At 38.2% G+C, this 17,008-nt stretch overlaps 1 protein-coding gene across 2 annotated transcripts in view; it reads left to right on the plus strand.

Annotated features, from left to right (window-relative positions):
* Nucleotides 1–17,008, plus strand: part of NNT (nicotinamide nucleotide transhydrogenase) — a 48,073-nt gene that overhangs the window by 27,180 nt on the left and 3,885 nt on the right. For both annotated transcript variants that reach the window (XM_082497187.1, XM_082497186.1), the window contains 4 exons: nt 3,405–3,564; nt 4,940–5,021; nt 14,957–15,075; nt 16,048–16,163. In XM_082497187.1, coding sequence (XP_082353313.1) covers nt 3,405–3,564; nt 4,940–5,021; nt 14,957–15,075; nt 16,048–16,163 — 477 coding nt within the window. The remainder of the gene's footprint in view (nt 1–3,404; nt 3,565–4,939; nt 5,022–14,956; nt 15,076–16,047; nt 16,164–17,008) is intronic.

A 17,008-nucleotide genomic window follows, 5' to 3' on the forward strand; every position in this document is an offset into this window, starting at 1 on the left:
ACATATTTTTGTGCAGCTTCACGGAGGTGAGTTTGAATGAACAATTCCAGGTATGAATTTTAAAGAATCTTGTTCTTTCTTGAACCTTTTTGTATCTCCTTATCAAAAGGAAATCAGATTAAGTGGCTCATGTGATGTCTTTTCATATATAAACAGATATGTATATATATTTGTATACAGGCAGCAATTTAGTCCATGTCAATAGAAAGATGATGCTTCTGGGCAGCACAGGGATGAAAAGTGTGTTCTTTAAAGATCAAATTATTGTAAGTCTTTGTGAAAATACGATCTGTTTGGTACCTATTTACCGGTAGGGATAGTCACTCTATACCTTCATTTTTCTTTTACTATCCCCTTCCTTTTTTTATTTATTTTATTGCTAGCTCCTCTCAGCACTTTCAGAATTTTCAGTTGAATGGGGCTTTGAGCAACGCTATGGCAGGGGGGTTGTTACTAGATGATCTTTAAGGTCCCTTCCAACTCTTAACCATTCTACGATTCTATGATACTTGCATCTGTTGGTTGGAGGAATCTAGGTAAATAGGAAGCCTTGAGAAATAATCAGCAAAATAATTATACAGTGACAGAGTGACCTTCCTCTATGCATTTCTCAAATTTCAGGAAGTTTAGTTTTTTGAGGTAGTATTTTAGAAATCTTGTGCTGCTTTACATAGGCTTAGACAATTAAAGTTGATCAGACAGTAAAATTAAAATTCTTTTGTATAATTTCTGCACAATAAGCAAAGTAACTTATTTCTAGCCTGGCATTTTTCTTTGCTGCTTTACTTCCTTTAATGGAAATCATTAATTTCAAAAGCATTGTTATAATCAGAGGATTTGGTATCATTGTCTTGAATCTGCGTTTCAGGAGCGAAAATGCTCAAGAGTTTCAATAAATTCTGCTTTAGACTGTTGCAACCTGTGCTAATGAAGCAACAGTTTTCTCCTCCCCGCCCCGTGTATGACTTCCATCCAAAGGAGTATATTTATTGAAGCTTATCTAGTACAGATGAGGAGGTGTTTGTGGAAATCTTAATGGTTGAAACCTTCTTTTTACAACATTTCCAGTTACTTTTTGTGATAAAACTGTAGCTTAATCATCCAAAGCTTATCCAGATCTGTTAAAGCTTGAGCTGATAAAATTGGCCAATGTGTATTCAGATAACCATTTAGTTTTTTGAGCTGGTCTCTGCTTGGTTTTCCATCCATTCCTCTTTTGTACCTATTATTAGGGTGAGTTAAAGACAAAATTTAGCTTCAAAACAAAAAAGCAAAGGACTGTACTGTTCAATCATCCTGTGACTTGTGACTTCTGAAACGCTAACATAACATGTGTTCTTCAGAACACTTGGTTTGTATTAGCATGTCCTACCTGTTTTTGAAGAGCGAATACGGGATGATTGCAACTGTAGTAGTAGAATCAGTATGCTTAGGGATGGGGAAAACGTTTCAGACAGAAGAGGAACCATTACTTGGGATGATGAAGCAAAGCAAGAGAAAGGACAAATTTTGTTAGTCTAATAAATTGTATGCTGGCCCATCACCTGTGCTAGCTGTGTGGTTTCTGTGGGCACAGTGGAAGGACTTGGAGTTCTCAGGGATCAAAGATTTGGTTTTCCTTAGGCTGTAAGCTCCTGGTCAGTGTCACCTGTGAATGCACAGCAGAGAGGGTGTTTTGCTAGTAGTTGGGTAATCTGTGAATGGTGAAGCCTGCGCTTTATTCATATGTGGTCTGTGGTGGTAAAGAAGGTGAAAGAGGCTGTAGGAGAGTTTTCACACAGTCCCTGTGCTGAGTAGGTCTTAGCTGCATTGGTTAATTGTTGCTTGATGAGGTCTTAGCTCATTTTTAAGCCTTCTGTACCACACCCTTTTTTGCCAGACTTCCCCCCCTCCCCCTCTTTTCTCAGCTCTCTGGTGCAGAGCTAGGCAGTGGTGCTTCAATCTCATGCTTGCTTCGTGTGGATTCTCAGACTTCTAATAATGTTTGAACTTCCCCCACTTTGGCCTGGTCTTAGTTTTGTCTTTTCGTTTAGATACGCATGGAGAGTGCTGCTTGTAAGCTTAGCGTGCGCAGCATTTGAAGAAGGTGTTCTTCTGTCTTGGCTGTGTTACCTGTGACGTAACTGCGGTAATATACTAAGTAGTGTGCCTTCCTGTTTGAAGGTTTAATATTGTGATAACATGGCAAAGGCAGGCTGTTTTCAAGGTTGTGAACTACTGCCTACTGCAGATGGTAGAAAGATGCTGATTTCACTGCATTTGTGCACCTTCCTTACAGTATCTGAAACAGTGATGATTTATCAGGATAAACAAAAGTTCTTCTAACGTCTTTGTTGTGCTTGTTTGCTAGATGGTGAATTTCACAGAATGGCATACCTTCTCAGGCTATAGCAAAAAAACCTGTGGAGTTGCATGATTTGAAATGTCAGTGGCAAATGGACACTTGGAAGCATACTATTGTGTGGGTGCTTCCTCTCTCTTGCATGTGTGCCTCTCCATTCTTAAATTTTACTGTGGTTTCTAAGCTAGCACAGCAGATGTGTGACACACATGTTTAATTAAACAAGCAATTTATCCTGTTCATTGCCTGTGCCTGAAGTTTTGTTTACTGCAGTTACAAGTTTTGCCTACTTCCAGATATTGCCAGATACTGCTTTGGGACCATGGTCACAAGGAGACATGCCAGTGAAAGCATTTAGCCACTGGCTGTTCCTGGCTATGTATCTAGAGAGCTGAATTTTCTCTTCTTAGAGCTCCCAGTTTAAGATTTCTTGTTCCCCTTTGGTGCTCAGCCAGTAAGTTAATGGCCCCCTTCAGTTCATTACAATTTGTTTTGAGTTAGCCACACAAAACTAACCAAATGCTACTTAGCTTTGTTGTGTTCTTTTCTGTCTTGATGCTGTAGGAGCTTTGCTTCTGTACTACCAGTAAGAGCTACGTCGTTTCCATGTGGTCATATAGCAGTTCTGTGCTTACAGGTTGAATTGCTCAAGAACTTCAAGTATCTAGCAAAAATAGCGTGTGTGTGTATATGTATATATACATGTATGTATATAAAAAAAAAATTAAAATTTCTGACACCGACTACACGTTCTTTTATATCCCTCCCTTTCAAGAACAAAGACACCAATATTTGCTATTTGTTTTGGTTTTTTGTCTTGGGGAAATGCTGATGCTCTCTTATTGTATGTCTCATATAATGTGTTACAAGCTGACGTTTGGCTATTGTTGTGTTAATCTGGGTCTCTTAAGGATCCTATTTTGAGTTGTAAGCAGGCAAGACCAGCAGATAAAGACTATTGTCAGGAAGGCTTTAATATTTTCAGAAGTTTTCTTTGTGGATATTTGCTCTCCTTTATTTTTGTATTTCATCTTTAGCTGACCAAAAACCTCTTGTCTTTTAGGCTATGAACCGTTCCCTTGCAAATGTGATTCTAGGGGGCTATGGCACAACATCAACAGCTGGTGGGAAACCCATGGAAATTACTGGAACCCACACAGAGATTAATGTGGACAATGCAATTGAAATGATAAAAGAAGCCAATAATATTATTATTACTCCAGGTAAGACAGTCTTGGGTCATACAGCAAGATGTTCAGAGGATGTATTACTAAAAAAAAAAAAAAACAACCCACAAACAAACAAAAACCCCAAACAAAAAATTGTAGCATGTCTTTCAGTTGCAATATAGCAGCAGCATGTCAAATACTGACTGGGTCTGTGGGATCTCTTGTTGTTCCCAGGTTAGTCATCATTCCTCTATGTAGACATGTAACTTTATTTTTCCTTGTGTGTCTCTTCAAACTTTGTTCTATTTATCTAGATTTTAAATTTTTCAGGACAAAGACTGTCTTTTGTAAACTATGTTTACAGTTAATTTTGTGTGCAGCTATTGTGGTGTGAATTTCTGAGCACTACCATAGTACCAGTGGTATCAGTAACAAAATATCTGTTTGTTAAGTTACTGAAAGAGAGGATTTGGTTTACACTTCTCATTTACTTGCTCAATTATGCATTGTTTTATTTAAAAAAAAGGCAGAAAAAATCTAAAACTTAGTATACAATAAATACTGCAATTAAAGAAGAAAAAAACCCAGAAAACAAAAACCCTGAGTTGTCTGAAACTATTACATTGGCTGTAGGCTCATGTGGTTGAACAGCACATTCCCTGTTATGTGCCATCAGGTATGCAGTAGCTCAAGACTCGTTTTCCTTCAACTGAATGGCATAACTCTTGCGTTAAATTTATTTTAGCGTAGGAATGAGAAGAATGTTAGAAAACAAAGTAATCTTTCATTTTGTTTCAACTTAAGTGAAAACAGCAGTGAGGTAAGGGTCTAATTTGAGAAGTTACCTTTGTTTCCAACAAAGTTTGCAAACTTGTTCAAGGAGTTTCCCTCTTGCTCCTGTGGTCAAACCTTGAGGATGCCATTAATAATTTGTACTCTCCATTTTCTTCCTGAGCATTACTGCTCTGATGAATTAATTCAGACAGAAAGACTGAAAAGAATATTTGCTGCTAAAAGGCATGTTCCGCTACTAGGCTTGCATTAGGTAGATCCAAAATTTTATCGAGGATAATGGTGATGAAGTAACCTGATAGTAGCCTTTTTTCAGTGTGCCTGTCCAGAACATCTTTTTCTGATAGATAAAGGAACACGTATTTTTGTGAAGCTGAAATAAGTTACTTGTGTAGTTTGACTGGTTAAATCACTACACTGTTAGGAGACCAAAAAGAAGAGATGAATTACAGTGGTCAGGCTGGGAATATATGAGTATCTGATGTATGCATGTGTGTATATACAGATATATGAAAACTTTTTTGTTTATTTTTAATTATGAGAGCTTCCGTTTGCGTAAAAGGTACACTTATTGTCTCTAACTATTCTGTCTGCACAGGAACATAAAAAAAGCTTAAATTTTTGGAAATTCTTTTAGGTTATGGTTTGTGTGCAGCAAAAGCTCAGTACCCTATAGCTGATCTGGTGAAGATGTTGAGAGAACAAGGGAAAAATGTCAGGTAAGTACTTTCCTTGAAGAAAAGTATTACAGGGTTTGGTTTTTGTTTTTTTCATTCTATTAATATCCCTTACAAGTCTTTGTTTTGGTTTAATTTTTCCTTCAGCAGTCATTATTATGCTGATCTGTTTTTCAGAAATACTAGCTGGACAAATGCTTTAGTCATTAACTTATAGCTGAATATCTAGAAACTTCATGGCTTAGTGTAAAAGATCTGTTACTCCCTTACAGTCATCTTAAATTTGGTTTTCAGACGCTGTCCCAGCCATTGAAGAATAATTTTTTGTCATTTGTTTGGTTTGTTTTGGTTTTGTTGGGTGTCATGCTGAAGTTCAGTTAAAAAGAATAGCTTTAAAATTTAATACTTCTTTATTGTAGCAACAAAATCTTACTTTTTTGAAAGGTAAGTTAGCTCCTTTAGTTACATATGCTCTGCTTTGTATATCATATTTTTTCTCCAAAACAAGCAGTGAAGTTTTTTTGTGAAATAAAGCTTTAATGTACAATTTTTGTATTGTGTTCAAGAGAACAGTTAGCAGCCTTTTCTAAAGGTGGAGGTTGAAGAGCTGTGTGAAAGTAACCACTTTGTGGAATTATGTTCCTGTGAGGAGTAGTCACAACAGCTGACTTCAGTGCAAGGAGAATGTAGTTTTTCTTTATGCTTATAGTCAGTGGGAGAGAGTGAGGCTTAACTTAAGTGCTTTGAATTGAGAGATTTCTCCTAGAGGAACCTCCAACAAAGGGGATTATTTACTAGGCTAAAATAGCTTTAATATTTTTTTAAGTCCTAATTTCCTAAGGAAATGGACACCTCTGCTTGGGGAATAGTTAAAGGGATGCAATGGGAATAGTTGAGGCTCCTAGGAAGGAAATAACCTGCAGTATGGAAAAGCATTTGTGGGGGTCAATGTGATATGAAGTGGAAGAGTAGGTCAGGTAGCAGCCTCTGCACCAAGAACATGGGACTTCTTTCCTGGGATAACTGACTTGCATTTATAGAAATAAATGTTTCCTACTACACAGTAACGTTTGTGTATATATATATAATAAAAATATAGATGGTAACGTGATTGGCATGTTTGAAACAATGCTGAAAAGAATTAACCACACTATAATTCTACTAACGCTTTCTGCACTCTGGAATAGCTGAAGACATTCAGTGTGTATTAATGAGAAGTGTCATGCAGATGCTCAGGAGCTTCTGGTTTTGGACTGATGCACTGCACACAGTGCCTCTGCTAAAAGCAGATCTCCGGCCTGTTACCTTCCTCAAAATCCTCATAAGTCAGTCCATGTGATCTTATGTTAGCAGCAGGACTTTAGCTTCCACAGGGTATACTGCCTGATTTCCCTTTGCCCCTTCCAAGCATTAGAGTTGTTGTATCTTCTCTCACACCATGCTTTAAAGGTTTCTACAGACTGATTTGTTGAGAAAGTAGCCAGGGAACTGGCTGAGGTCTGAGGATGTAAACTTCTGTCACTGTTTCAATGTAACCTGAATTTTCACAGGAAAGCTGAAATTTAAGGGATCTCTGGAGATTATGTAGTTCAGCCAGCCTCCTTGGTAAAACCAGAGTCAACGGGAGCAGATTACTTAGGACCTTGTCCAGTTGGGTTTTGAATATCTAGTCTCCAGAGATGGAACCTTGACAGCCTCTCTGGGTAATCTGTTCCAATGTTCAGTCACCCTTAGAGTAAAACAGGTTTTTCTGTATTTCAGTTTGTGACCATTGCCTCTTGTCTGTTCACTGGATACCACTGAGAAGAATGTGGCTCTGTTGTCTTTACTCTTGTCCATCAGTATTTATTCATAGTGATAAGATTCCTTGAGCCTTCTCTTCTGCAGGCTGAAGAATCACACCTCTCAGCCTCTCCTCTTGTGACAGATACGCCAATCTGCTAAGCAACTTAGACCTACTCTTACGGGGTTCCCATAAGTTTTTGCTATGGCAAGCAAGACTGTTATTAGAGTTCTTTGAGTATTGCATGAAAGGATTATTGGAGTGCATGTTGCCAGTCCCATGGATTTATTCTGCTGGAGTGCTGCTCCAAAGAGCAGAGATAATTCTTAGGTGTCACTATTGGCCTCGAGTCCTTTCCTTCTTCAGTTTTCATAGACCTTATTGATATTGAAAGTTCTGGAAAGCTAACATCATGCATCCCTTGCTGATTATTTGAGAAACTATTTTCTAGTTATGGTAACTTTATATTTTAAAATCAGTCAGTGCTCGGTTTTCATTTGAAACAAGATATTTCAACAGATGGTGGCTAGCCAGACTCGTTCTCTGATTTCCATGTGTTTATTTCAATTAGATGGTGACTTTGCTTTGGAATCAGTATTCTAGCAATTGGTGGGTTTTGGTTTTGTTTTTCTTCTTCCACTATTTTTCCAAGCTTCTTGAAAAGTTGCATATACATTTTTGCAGTGTTTTCCTGCATGTATTGTGATGGATAAAAGAAGGATTGGTGTAGGGTTTAGCAGCAATTACTTATTAGTGTTTACCCAGAATGTTGCAATTTTGCATATAAAATTGCTTTATAAATGTATTTGTTCGTGCATACATGAGAAATGGGGGTGGTACCGGTGTATCTGCTTCCTGGAGCAGTTCTCTTCACACCTTATTTCTCCATGTTTAGCAAAAGCTCTGTGTGTGTCCAAATTACATTAAAAATTTTGAAGACTTGTTACTTGTACAACAGAAGAACCTTTCTTGGCTGATGTGATGACAGTGTCGCGTGCTTTTGGCTTTCTTTTTGGTGCTTCTGCGGGGGTGAGCTTTGTTTTTTATCAGCCTTGGTGAAATAAAAAAATACTGGTTTTGCCTTTTATGTTGGCTTTGCAGGGGAGAAACGTGAATGAATCCTTGAAATAACTGGCTTATACTTGAAATGAGTCAAATTCAGGAAGGGATCACTGCAGTGGTTACCTAGTATTTTAATGAAATAAGTCTGTATTTAGAGTTTGTGGTAATTCAGGCCTTTCATCACTTTGCGGAGCTCCCACGGTGTTCATTGAGTGCAGCTGCTGTCCCTCTGGTTTCAGTGGGCCTGAAGTGCCTCGGGACCCTAGTACGCTCACCATCCAGATGTAGTGACACTCTCACACATCCGCTGTGGAGGGGTGCCAGCATGGACATACGATTGTCATAAATTTGTAATGCCCATACATTCCAAGAAAAATTGCGTCTGTCATTTGGGCTTTTTTTTTTTTTTTGCTTTGTGGCTCACGATTGATCCAGAGGAGCTGCTGTTTTCATTTACTTTGCCTATAGCCATAACATTCTTAGTGAAGAGCACAGATTATATAACATGATGCATAACCTTTGACTAGGGTTTAGATTTGGAAATACGGGAGAGTTTGGAAACTTCAGACTGTTTTAGTTATTAAATTGCATAGCTAACATCATCGCTTAGTTGAGATGGTCTTGCAGCCGATCACATCTTTAATGCATTAGTAGGATCACATACAAAGCTGGATATTGCTGAGCCTTCATTTATAGCTTTCCCTTGTTATGGATGGGTAAAACAACAAAACTTTCCATAGGCTAAATCCTGTAGTCCCGAGAATCCATTGGCCTTGGAGAGGAAATGCTTGTTCTACAACTGGTGTCATATTTCTGCAAGTTACAACTGAGTAAATTATTGAAAGTTCTCACCAAAGTTCTTCAGCCACATGCTATGTTGTCTGGAGGCTCCTAGTTGTGAAATTCTGCTTTTATATTCTATAGTAATTCTATATCTATATGTAGATACACAATTAATCAGTAGTATTACAGTACATTTTAAAACTGTCTATGTTCTCACGTAAGCATAGGTAATTGATGCTGTCCACGTTCGCATCGTTAACTGTATCTTAGCTTTTGCCACAGTATGACTTCCCTGAGACTTCTTCTATCCATGTGTTTTGCTTTCCTGCACAGTAAGAAACTTTTGATAAGAAAAATGTATTGCAGGGTGAAAGGAATCTTAAAATTGTGCTTTGTGTAGACTTTCTAAACCTAACTCGTAATTAAACATGCTGGTTTTCTGGTAACTCTCATGGCTCAGAGAAATGCTGATTACCTCTGTAACAGCCTTTCAAATTAGTTGCTAATACGTTAGTGTTTTGCTTTGGGTTCTTTTAAGCAAATTTTTATTCGCGGGTATCTTAAAGAACTTGGATTTCTGTCTTCTGATGCTGGACAATCTTATTATTTTTGAGCATGTGAAAACATGGGTTTACATTTGATAGCATAACATTTTTGAAAATGTGATAGCATGAACTTCATGTTGGATCTACATTTTTTGATTTTTATTGTGACCTCTATGGCCGAGCTCTACTCAAATGTGTTTAAAGTTCTGGGTTTGTTTTCCTCTGTTGTTCTAATTGCTTGTGAGTAATAGAAAGTGTAGATGGGTACAACCTACGTTTTTATCTACAACTTAAAAAAAATAAAACTCATTAACTTGAATTGTTTAATTGTATCAATTTACAGTCATCATTCTTTGTTGCTCTACAAGAAAATCTATACGAATTTCAAAGGATGAGCTGTTAAGATTCTGGTCCAACCAGTCTTAACATACTTAATTACTTCACATATGCTCAGTTGTGCGTAAGATGGAGCTGGAAATGACTGTCATGGCTGAATGGCAGCATAAGAATAATATACGTTGATGCAAGTTTCTAGGAAGCTGGAGTATGCTTACTAGGAAGACAATAATTGTGTACGTGTGTCAGTTCAGTTTGTTTCTTACAGTCAAATTGACTGAGTGAGTTCTGAATTATTAATGCTGCAGATGAAGGGACAAATGGAGTCCAGCATATCTTTTAGCTCAAGTGCCATATCAGTGTAGCTAGAGAAAACTAGCAAACCTTGCTGTACCTTACTGGCTTCTGCCAGGGTGCAGCTGTAGCTGTGTGCTCCTGGGCGTGTATTGTAGGTGGGTCGTTGGTTCCACAAGGGTCAGCTCCGCTCTGGGTAACCTTACTAGGCCAGCTTATGATGCTTTCTGGAGGCAGGCTCTTCTCGTCCCTGCCGTTGGGAGGGTTATTGTGTTGAGCTCAGGCCCATGCCCTGTATTGGGATCTTGCCCCTGCTGTGATAAACCATAGTGGCTGGAAAGAGCCAGTACCAACCCTCACTTAAGTGTGCTTAATTTAACTAATTTAATTCAGATTAAATTTAACTGACCTGACCCCAGCAGAGCCACTGAGCTTAGTCCATGCTGAAGTACTGTTTCTGGGGACATGTTGTTGCCTCAGTCATGAATCATAGAATGGTTTAGGTTGGAAGTGACCTTAAAGATCATAGAGTTCCAACCCCCCTGCCATGGGCAGGGACACCTCCCACTGGACCAGGTTGCTCACAGCCCCATCCAACCTGGCCTTGAACACCTCCAGGGATGGAGCTTCCACAACTTCTCTGGGCAACCTGTTCCAGTGCCTCACCACCCGCAAAGTGAAAAATTTCTTCCTAATACCTAATATAAATCTACCTTCCAGTTTGAAGCCATTCCCTCTTGTCCTATCACTTACATGCCCTTGTAAAAAGTCCTTCCCCAGATCTCCTGTAGGGCTCCCTGTAGGTAGTGGAAGGCTGCAATAAGTTCTCCCTGGAGCCTTCTCTGACACCAAACATAGGCTAGCTAAGCTAGCTCTGTGCTTTCATGCTAGTAATCTACATAGTCATCTATAATGTGTGACGAGCGCATTATACTGTAATACTTACAAGTTGTGCTACACTGCAACTGTTGTCATATGGCAGGATTCAGGCTGTGGAGTATCTGAATGATGCACTTCTCAGTTCATCTAGGGTTTTTTTAGTGTTTTTTTTCCCCTCCTGTTACCTTGTATAACAGATTGTCTGTACTGGAAACAGAAGTGAAGAGGTGTCAAAACACAAATAAAGTGAATGGGGTGGGGGGAAGAGGAGGTGAGGCAAAACCCTGGGGCAAATTATTCTCTGTATATACAGCGTCTAAAGTGTCGAGTAAGCTAAATTAAGCACTAGCCAGATGTTACTTACTTACATCACTCTGTCCAGCTTTGGCATAATGACAGGAATCCTATCTTTACATGGATGAAGTGATCTTGAAACACTTCTGCATTGGGTTAGGTAGGTGCTAGCTCTTTCAGTATTGATTACAAGAATGTTATCTATCCAGTTGTAATAAAGATAGATGCTGACTTTATGAACTGTATAAAAAGTAATTTCCATTCTGAGATTTTTCAGTAACTTTTCATGTGCTAGTTGTCTTTTCATACTACTATAATTAACTTCATACTGCTTTAAATAACTCCCCCTGGCCCCCGAATTTAAGTGCTTTCTGTGCTGAAAATGCTGTCCAATGTGTATGTTGGGAATTGTAGATTTTTAGTCTAAGTTTAAAAGAGAGTGTTGCACTCTTTGTATTACAAGAAAAGGTTCAAAATATGAACTTATTTTTGAGTGTGCTGTGTTGTCTTTCTAAAGCTAAAAAGTTGTACAAAAGAGGCTGATTAAAAAGGCCGAATGTCCTTGCCTGATACTTATGCTGTTTAGGTGTGAAGTTTTAGTAGCAAGGAGGTGTATGCTCACTTCAGTGTTTCTGACCATTGGAGGTGATAAGCAAGCCACACGTTACATGGGCAGGGTCAAGTAAAAAAAATCCTTGTGAATTCTGCATTTCAGAGAACTACTAGAATAATGCTTCAAGTCAGACACAGCATGATTGTGAATCTTTGTTATGGGTAAAGTATATGTAGACTGAAAATTTGATGTCATGTAAACAGAAAGTCAAAAAGTGTGAGATTTCTGCTTGATTTAAAAACAAACCAGCCAACCTAAGGAAGTACTTGCATAACTGATATTGAAGACATATCAAAGAAACTTAGCAATTTTTCACTTTAAAACATTTTTACCATAAAAATATGTCCCTTTTAAAATCACTTGTGTTTTGAATTTCTGAATATGCATGAGGTTCGTATTTTGAACATCTGGGAGAGCATGTGTGACAAAATGTTTCTGCCATAACACACATAGCTTTGAAGAACTGCTGCTGTTTTGAGTCAGGAGCAAGATACACAGCTTTTATTAGGCATGCTGTGAGTCATCAGGGATTTTAGCTATTTCTTTTCTGTGTTTACCTGAATTCTTTGTTCAGCTGGTCTGGCTAATCACAATTAGATCTTAACTAATCTCACGTAGATTTTATCTTGTGAAATAATGAAAATCTTAGAGAGGCACATATTTTTAATGATTTTGACACACTTGCACATCCGGTTTCAAGAGGTACTGGCAGGCTACTGTCATACTTCGTTAACACGGTCTTAGAAGCAGACTTCTGGGAGTCACTTCAATATTTGTCCAAAAAGCTTTTGTATGAGCTTTCTCAAACTTTGTGAATACGCAGTATGTGGTTTCAAGCAGTCTGTCAGAAATCTCTAACTACTGATGGTTGATGCCATAACTCTTTCTGAACGAAGAGAATTCGTCCCTTTCTTTTCTTCTTTCTTTGCCTCTTGCCAGGAATAGTGAAGTCAAAGGTGAAATTAATTTTCTTGGCAGTTTAAATTTTGGCTTTCCAGCCCTTGAAATAAGATTGTATGTGTATACAGTATTTAATAGAAACCTCACGAGTATTTTGTTTTGTGTATTGCCAAAACAGCTTTGGTAACAAAGACGCTCAAATAATTTTATTAGAAACAAAAGAGAATTTTGTTGGAAAATCTATTTTCACTGCCAGAGGAGTGATGGGTTTTCTCAAGTGTACTTCAGAATAAGAGTTCTCCTACTGTACTGAAAGTGATTGAATTTGGTACACTTTAAGACTAGCTGCAGTACTACACATGGCTTACATTACTGAGTGATGTGAAATGTAAGCTGTTAATATTTTGTCCTGTATATTTGCTGTCCTTTTTCTGCTTCTAGGTATTATCCTTTGCAGCAGAATCTCAAATGTTCACAAGCAGTGAACAGTCTACTCTCCTTGTTTCTTTAAACACAGTACTTTTAAAGCTAGCTTTTATCCTGCTGTTTGACCTACAGCTTAAAATTGTGGTATATCTAGTATTATGTAGATTAATCATATGTCCTTAATTTTGTTTCTGGAGTTCCAATTGTCTCATCTTTGCATTGTCTTAATGTTCTTGTGCTGATGGAGTGCTCAGTTGCCCTTTTAAGGATGTATTTATACAATGTTAAATTCATAAGTGATCTGTGTTGATTGGACTGTGACTTGTGGACCATCAGTGATGTTTTATCCACTTCCATTGCAGTGGAGTTGAAAATAGAAATATGTGACAATCCCTCTGTCATGGCAAGTTGATTTATCAGTCTTTCCACCCTTTCTGAAGAAGTTTGAAGTTCTTTTATTACATTCCTGACTCATTTGGATTTCTGCTCAGAGATTTGTGTTCAGAAATCCAAGAATTTAGTTTTCTCTTGGGTGTTCTCTGTCTCTTCCAAAGTACATGTAGGTTTCCTTATTAAACATTTAACTTCAGCTATGTACTCATTCATCTGATGCATTTCTGGTGTGCTTGAGTCAGCATTACATTTGGTGATAGCTCCAGAGCTGGAAAGACAGAAAGTGCACAGGACAGTAGACACTGATCTGCCTAGTTTATTCAGGGCCAATAGGTAAGCAGAAGAGTACAGCTGCCCACAAGTAATAGTCTTGTTTCTAACAAAAATGTCTTTGGGAGTTGCAACTAAAGCAGTTTAACATCTCCATTCTGATTTTTTTCAGGTTTTTACTCTTAGAGAACTGTGTGCATGCCTTAATACCCCCTGTCACCACCCTGTGTGACTGTCTGAATTTTTAGTAACTCATAAGCAGTGTGTTTTCTCCAAGTTGGTTATGAGTTGTTCTGAAAACATTTCCTAAATTGTTATGCTTAAACTGGTATAGCTTCTTAGCTCTCCATCTTCTCACTCCCCATCTTTTTTATTTTATTTTTTTTCCTCCCAAGACCAGTCATGAGAAGAAAGTTTCAGCAAAGCAGCGTCCTCTGCTTAAAGTAGAGTCCCTGCTTATTTTGCTGTTGGAGTGTTAGACTATAATAACCATGCATGCTCTAAGAGATAAATGAGTCAATAAGGTTGTTTGCCAAGGGCATTTCTAGGTCTCAGAGTAGTTTTGCTTCTGGAAGGCTGCACAGTCTTTGGCCTTTTCATGAAGAGTTGCAGCCACTGTTGTGGCCAGTTCATTTGCTCTGTGATGCTTTTGCTTTTCAGTGATGTGAGGGACCTGCAAAGCATATTAATGTGGGTGGTGGTTTTGCAGCAAAAAGGCTGATTCATAAAAAAACAAAGGTATCTCTCACAAGGTTTTAAATATGGTACTGCTTGAAAGGTGGACATGAGTGCTTTCGATGTGTGATGTGGCTCAGGCTGATGGTTGTAGCCAGACAGAATGGTAAAATAGTCCTATTACATTCAAAAGTAATTGAATAAAAGCTTGTTGGTATAAGCTGTTGCTGGGTGGAAAACTTACTCTGTTGGTTTGTTTTGCAGTGATGTGTTCCCAGGAGTTTCTGGCCACAAGTTTTTTCTGTGTTGTCACTAGAAGTGTCCAGCAGGTTCTCCAAAGCCACTTGCAGATGCAACAACTTTCTGAACAAGTCTTCTTAAAAATGTACTCCTACTCCTAGCTATTTTAGTTTTACTGGGAAATGAGTGTATTCTTTTGCATACCTGTCGTGTCAGTCATACTTTTAACTTTGCAGAAAAGGAACAGCTGCTCTCCAGGTGAAGAGTCAAATCTATGGGCCTTGTTCCCTTTCCCACCCACTCAGTTCGCAGTAATACTGGAAAAGTAATTACGATATTGTTAAGGTTTAACCATTTCTTTTTATTAATTCACATGTGTGCTTATACTTAACTTCTCAGCCTTGTGAGTCACAGGTGGCAATTTTACTGTGGAAAACAGAGTGGTCAGTACTTATTAATGGAGTTTGACTTTCTTTCCTGTTAGGTTTGGTATTCACCCTGTGGCTGGCCGTATGCCTGGTCAGCTGAACGTACTCCTAGCAGAAGCTGGTGTTCCCTATGATATTGTACTGGAAATGGATGAGATCAACGAAGACTTCCCAGGTTAGCACACGAGCTATAAGTTTCCAGTAGATTGGATTTGATCTTGTCAATTTTTATTTCATTCTGTTTTTACATTGCACAAGGATTTTAAAAATAGAAAATCCCAGTCAGGCCGTTCAGTTTCTCTTTGTGCCTGTTGTGGTACCACTGTTGAGGAGCTGAGGTCTTTCTGGTGCAATCTGAGTGCTCTCCTAGCTGATGGCAAGTGAGCACAGAGGAATACAAGAAATAGCCTGACTCAGAAGAAGGAAACTGAGAGGCAGAAAGTACAGACAGTTAAAGCAAAGGGAAATACTGAATACAGGAGTATAGAAAAAAGTAGATATTGAAGGGAGGTTAAATAAGCCTGTGAAACTTGTTTCCTCCAAAACCAAGAGAACAGTTTGGTTTTTTAGTTGCTTTTAGCTGTGAGATAAATGACAAATGCTGTGTCTTTTTATCACTGTTACTGCTCCTTACAAGAAACCTACTGTTACTTCTTTAGGTCAAGTGTTGTGGATGTCATGCCTTGCAAACCAATATAGCATTGTACAGACTTCTTGCTTTCTTACATCTTTATTTAAAAATCAGAAAGTTCCTGGTGAAAGGTTTTTTGAAAGAATATTCAAAGGAAAAGCCAGGCACAAAGAAATTGGAAGATGATTATACTATGTGTATATGAAACCACATTTAAATATCAAAGGGTTTAACTTTTGAGTGGCAAAGTGATCTAATGAGTCCCTTGGAATGGGGGTTGTGGATGCTTGCAGTTTGCTTTAGGTAGTTGGTAGCATACTTGGAGTCTCCCATATAACTCACCTGATAAGTTTGTAAAATACTTGTAAATGAAGTCCCTGTAAATGTTTGTGGAGTACTTACCATAGGGGTGGTTCTGCCTCTAAAGATCAGATTAAACACAAATATGTGCATCAGCTTCAGTGTTCAGGTTTCGGATAATTTTTCATCAGTTCTATTTTCTTTGTCTTGCTGCAGAAACTGACTTGGTCCTTGTAATCGGTGCAAATGATACAGTTAATTCAGCAGCTCAGGAAGATCCGAACTCTATCATAGCTGGAATGCCAGTTCTTGAGGTCTGGAAGTCCAAACAGGTGAGATAAACAGAGTTGCATTAGCACCTACCTTAGGTAGCATAGTTTTAAAAACATGGCTTATAGGATAAGCTAACAAGGTTCTCCTACTCTTCTGGTTTCCATGAGAACCTTTTCTGCTAGGTGTCCAACAAAACAGTCAGTACTTCGCTAGTGTGAAGCACTGTTCACGATTTTATAATAATCAGCAAGTGCTTTAGTGAGACTAATGATGACTGCAGTAGAAAAGACCAATGAAAGTGCTTCTGCTAAAAACCGTGATTAGGATAAATGATTTTCTGCTCAAATCTGCTGACCTGAAGCATTTCTATACAAATACCTGTTTTTTTAAGTTTATAGGAAATTAGATTGACAACTTCAATATTGAGGTGGAAATACAAAAATGAATAATGTGCTTAAATAAAAAACCCAAACAAATGAGTGGCTTGGTTTGAGTAGAGAGTTTAGTCTGTCAAGATTGAACTGACAGCTTAGTTACCTCACCAGTTTTGCTCTTCAAAAGCAACATTGTCTGATATAAAGTACATATACTTGAATCTCCTTGCTACGAAATCTTTGATTTCTGTTTCTGAACCCAGTCATAGCCTGTTCTTCTGTAGGTTAACCATTCAAGTACTCAGAGTTGCAGGTGCATACATTTATCAGTGCTTTGTGCATAGCTGTGTGTTGCAATTTGAGAAATAAATGTGTACATGGTTTAAGTTGTTAAAGCTTCGTGGTCTCTCTGCTGAAGGTGTCGTGGTTAACTAATTTGACATTTAAAGCTAAAATTGGCTGAAATTTATTTTAGGATTTTTATTTTATTTTTAAATCCCATGTATGAGATTATGCAGAGTGATAGTCTG

Source organism: Vanellus vanellus, assembly GCF_965231255.1.
Source record: "Vanellus vanellus genome assembly, chromosome: Z".
In the NCBI taxonomy this organism is placed as follows: Eukaryota; Metazoa; Chordata; class Aves; order Charadriiformes; family Charadriidae; genus Vanellus; species Vanellus vanellus.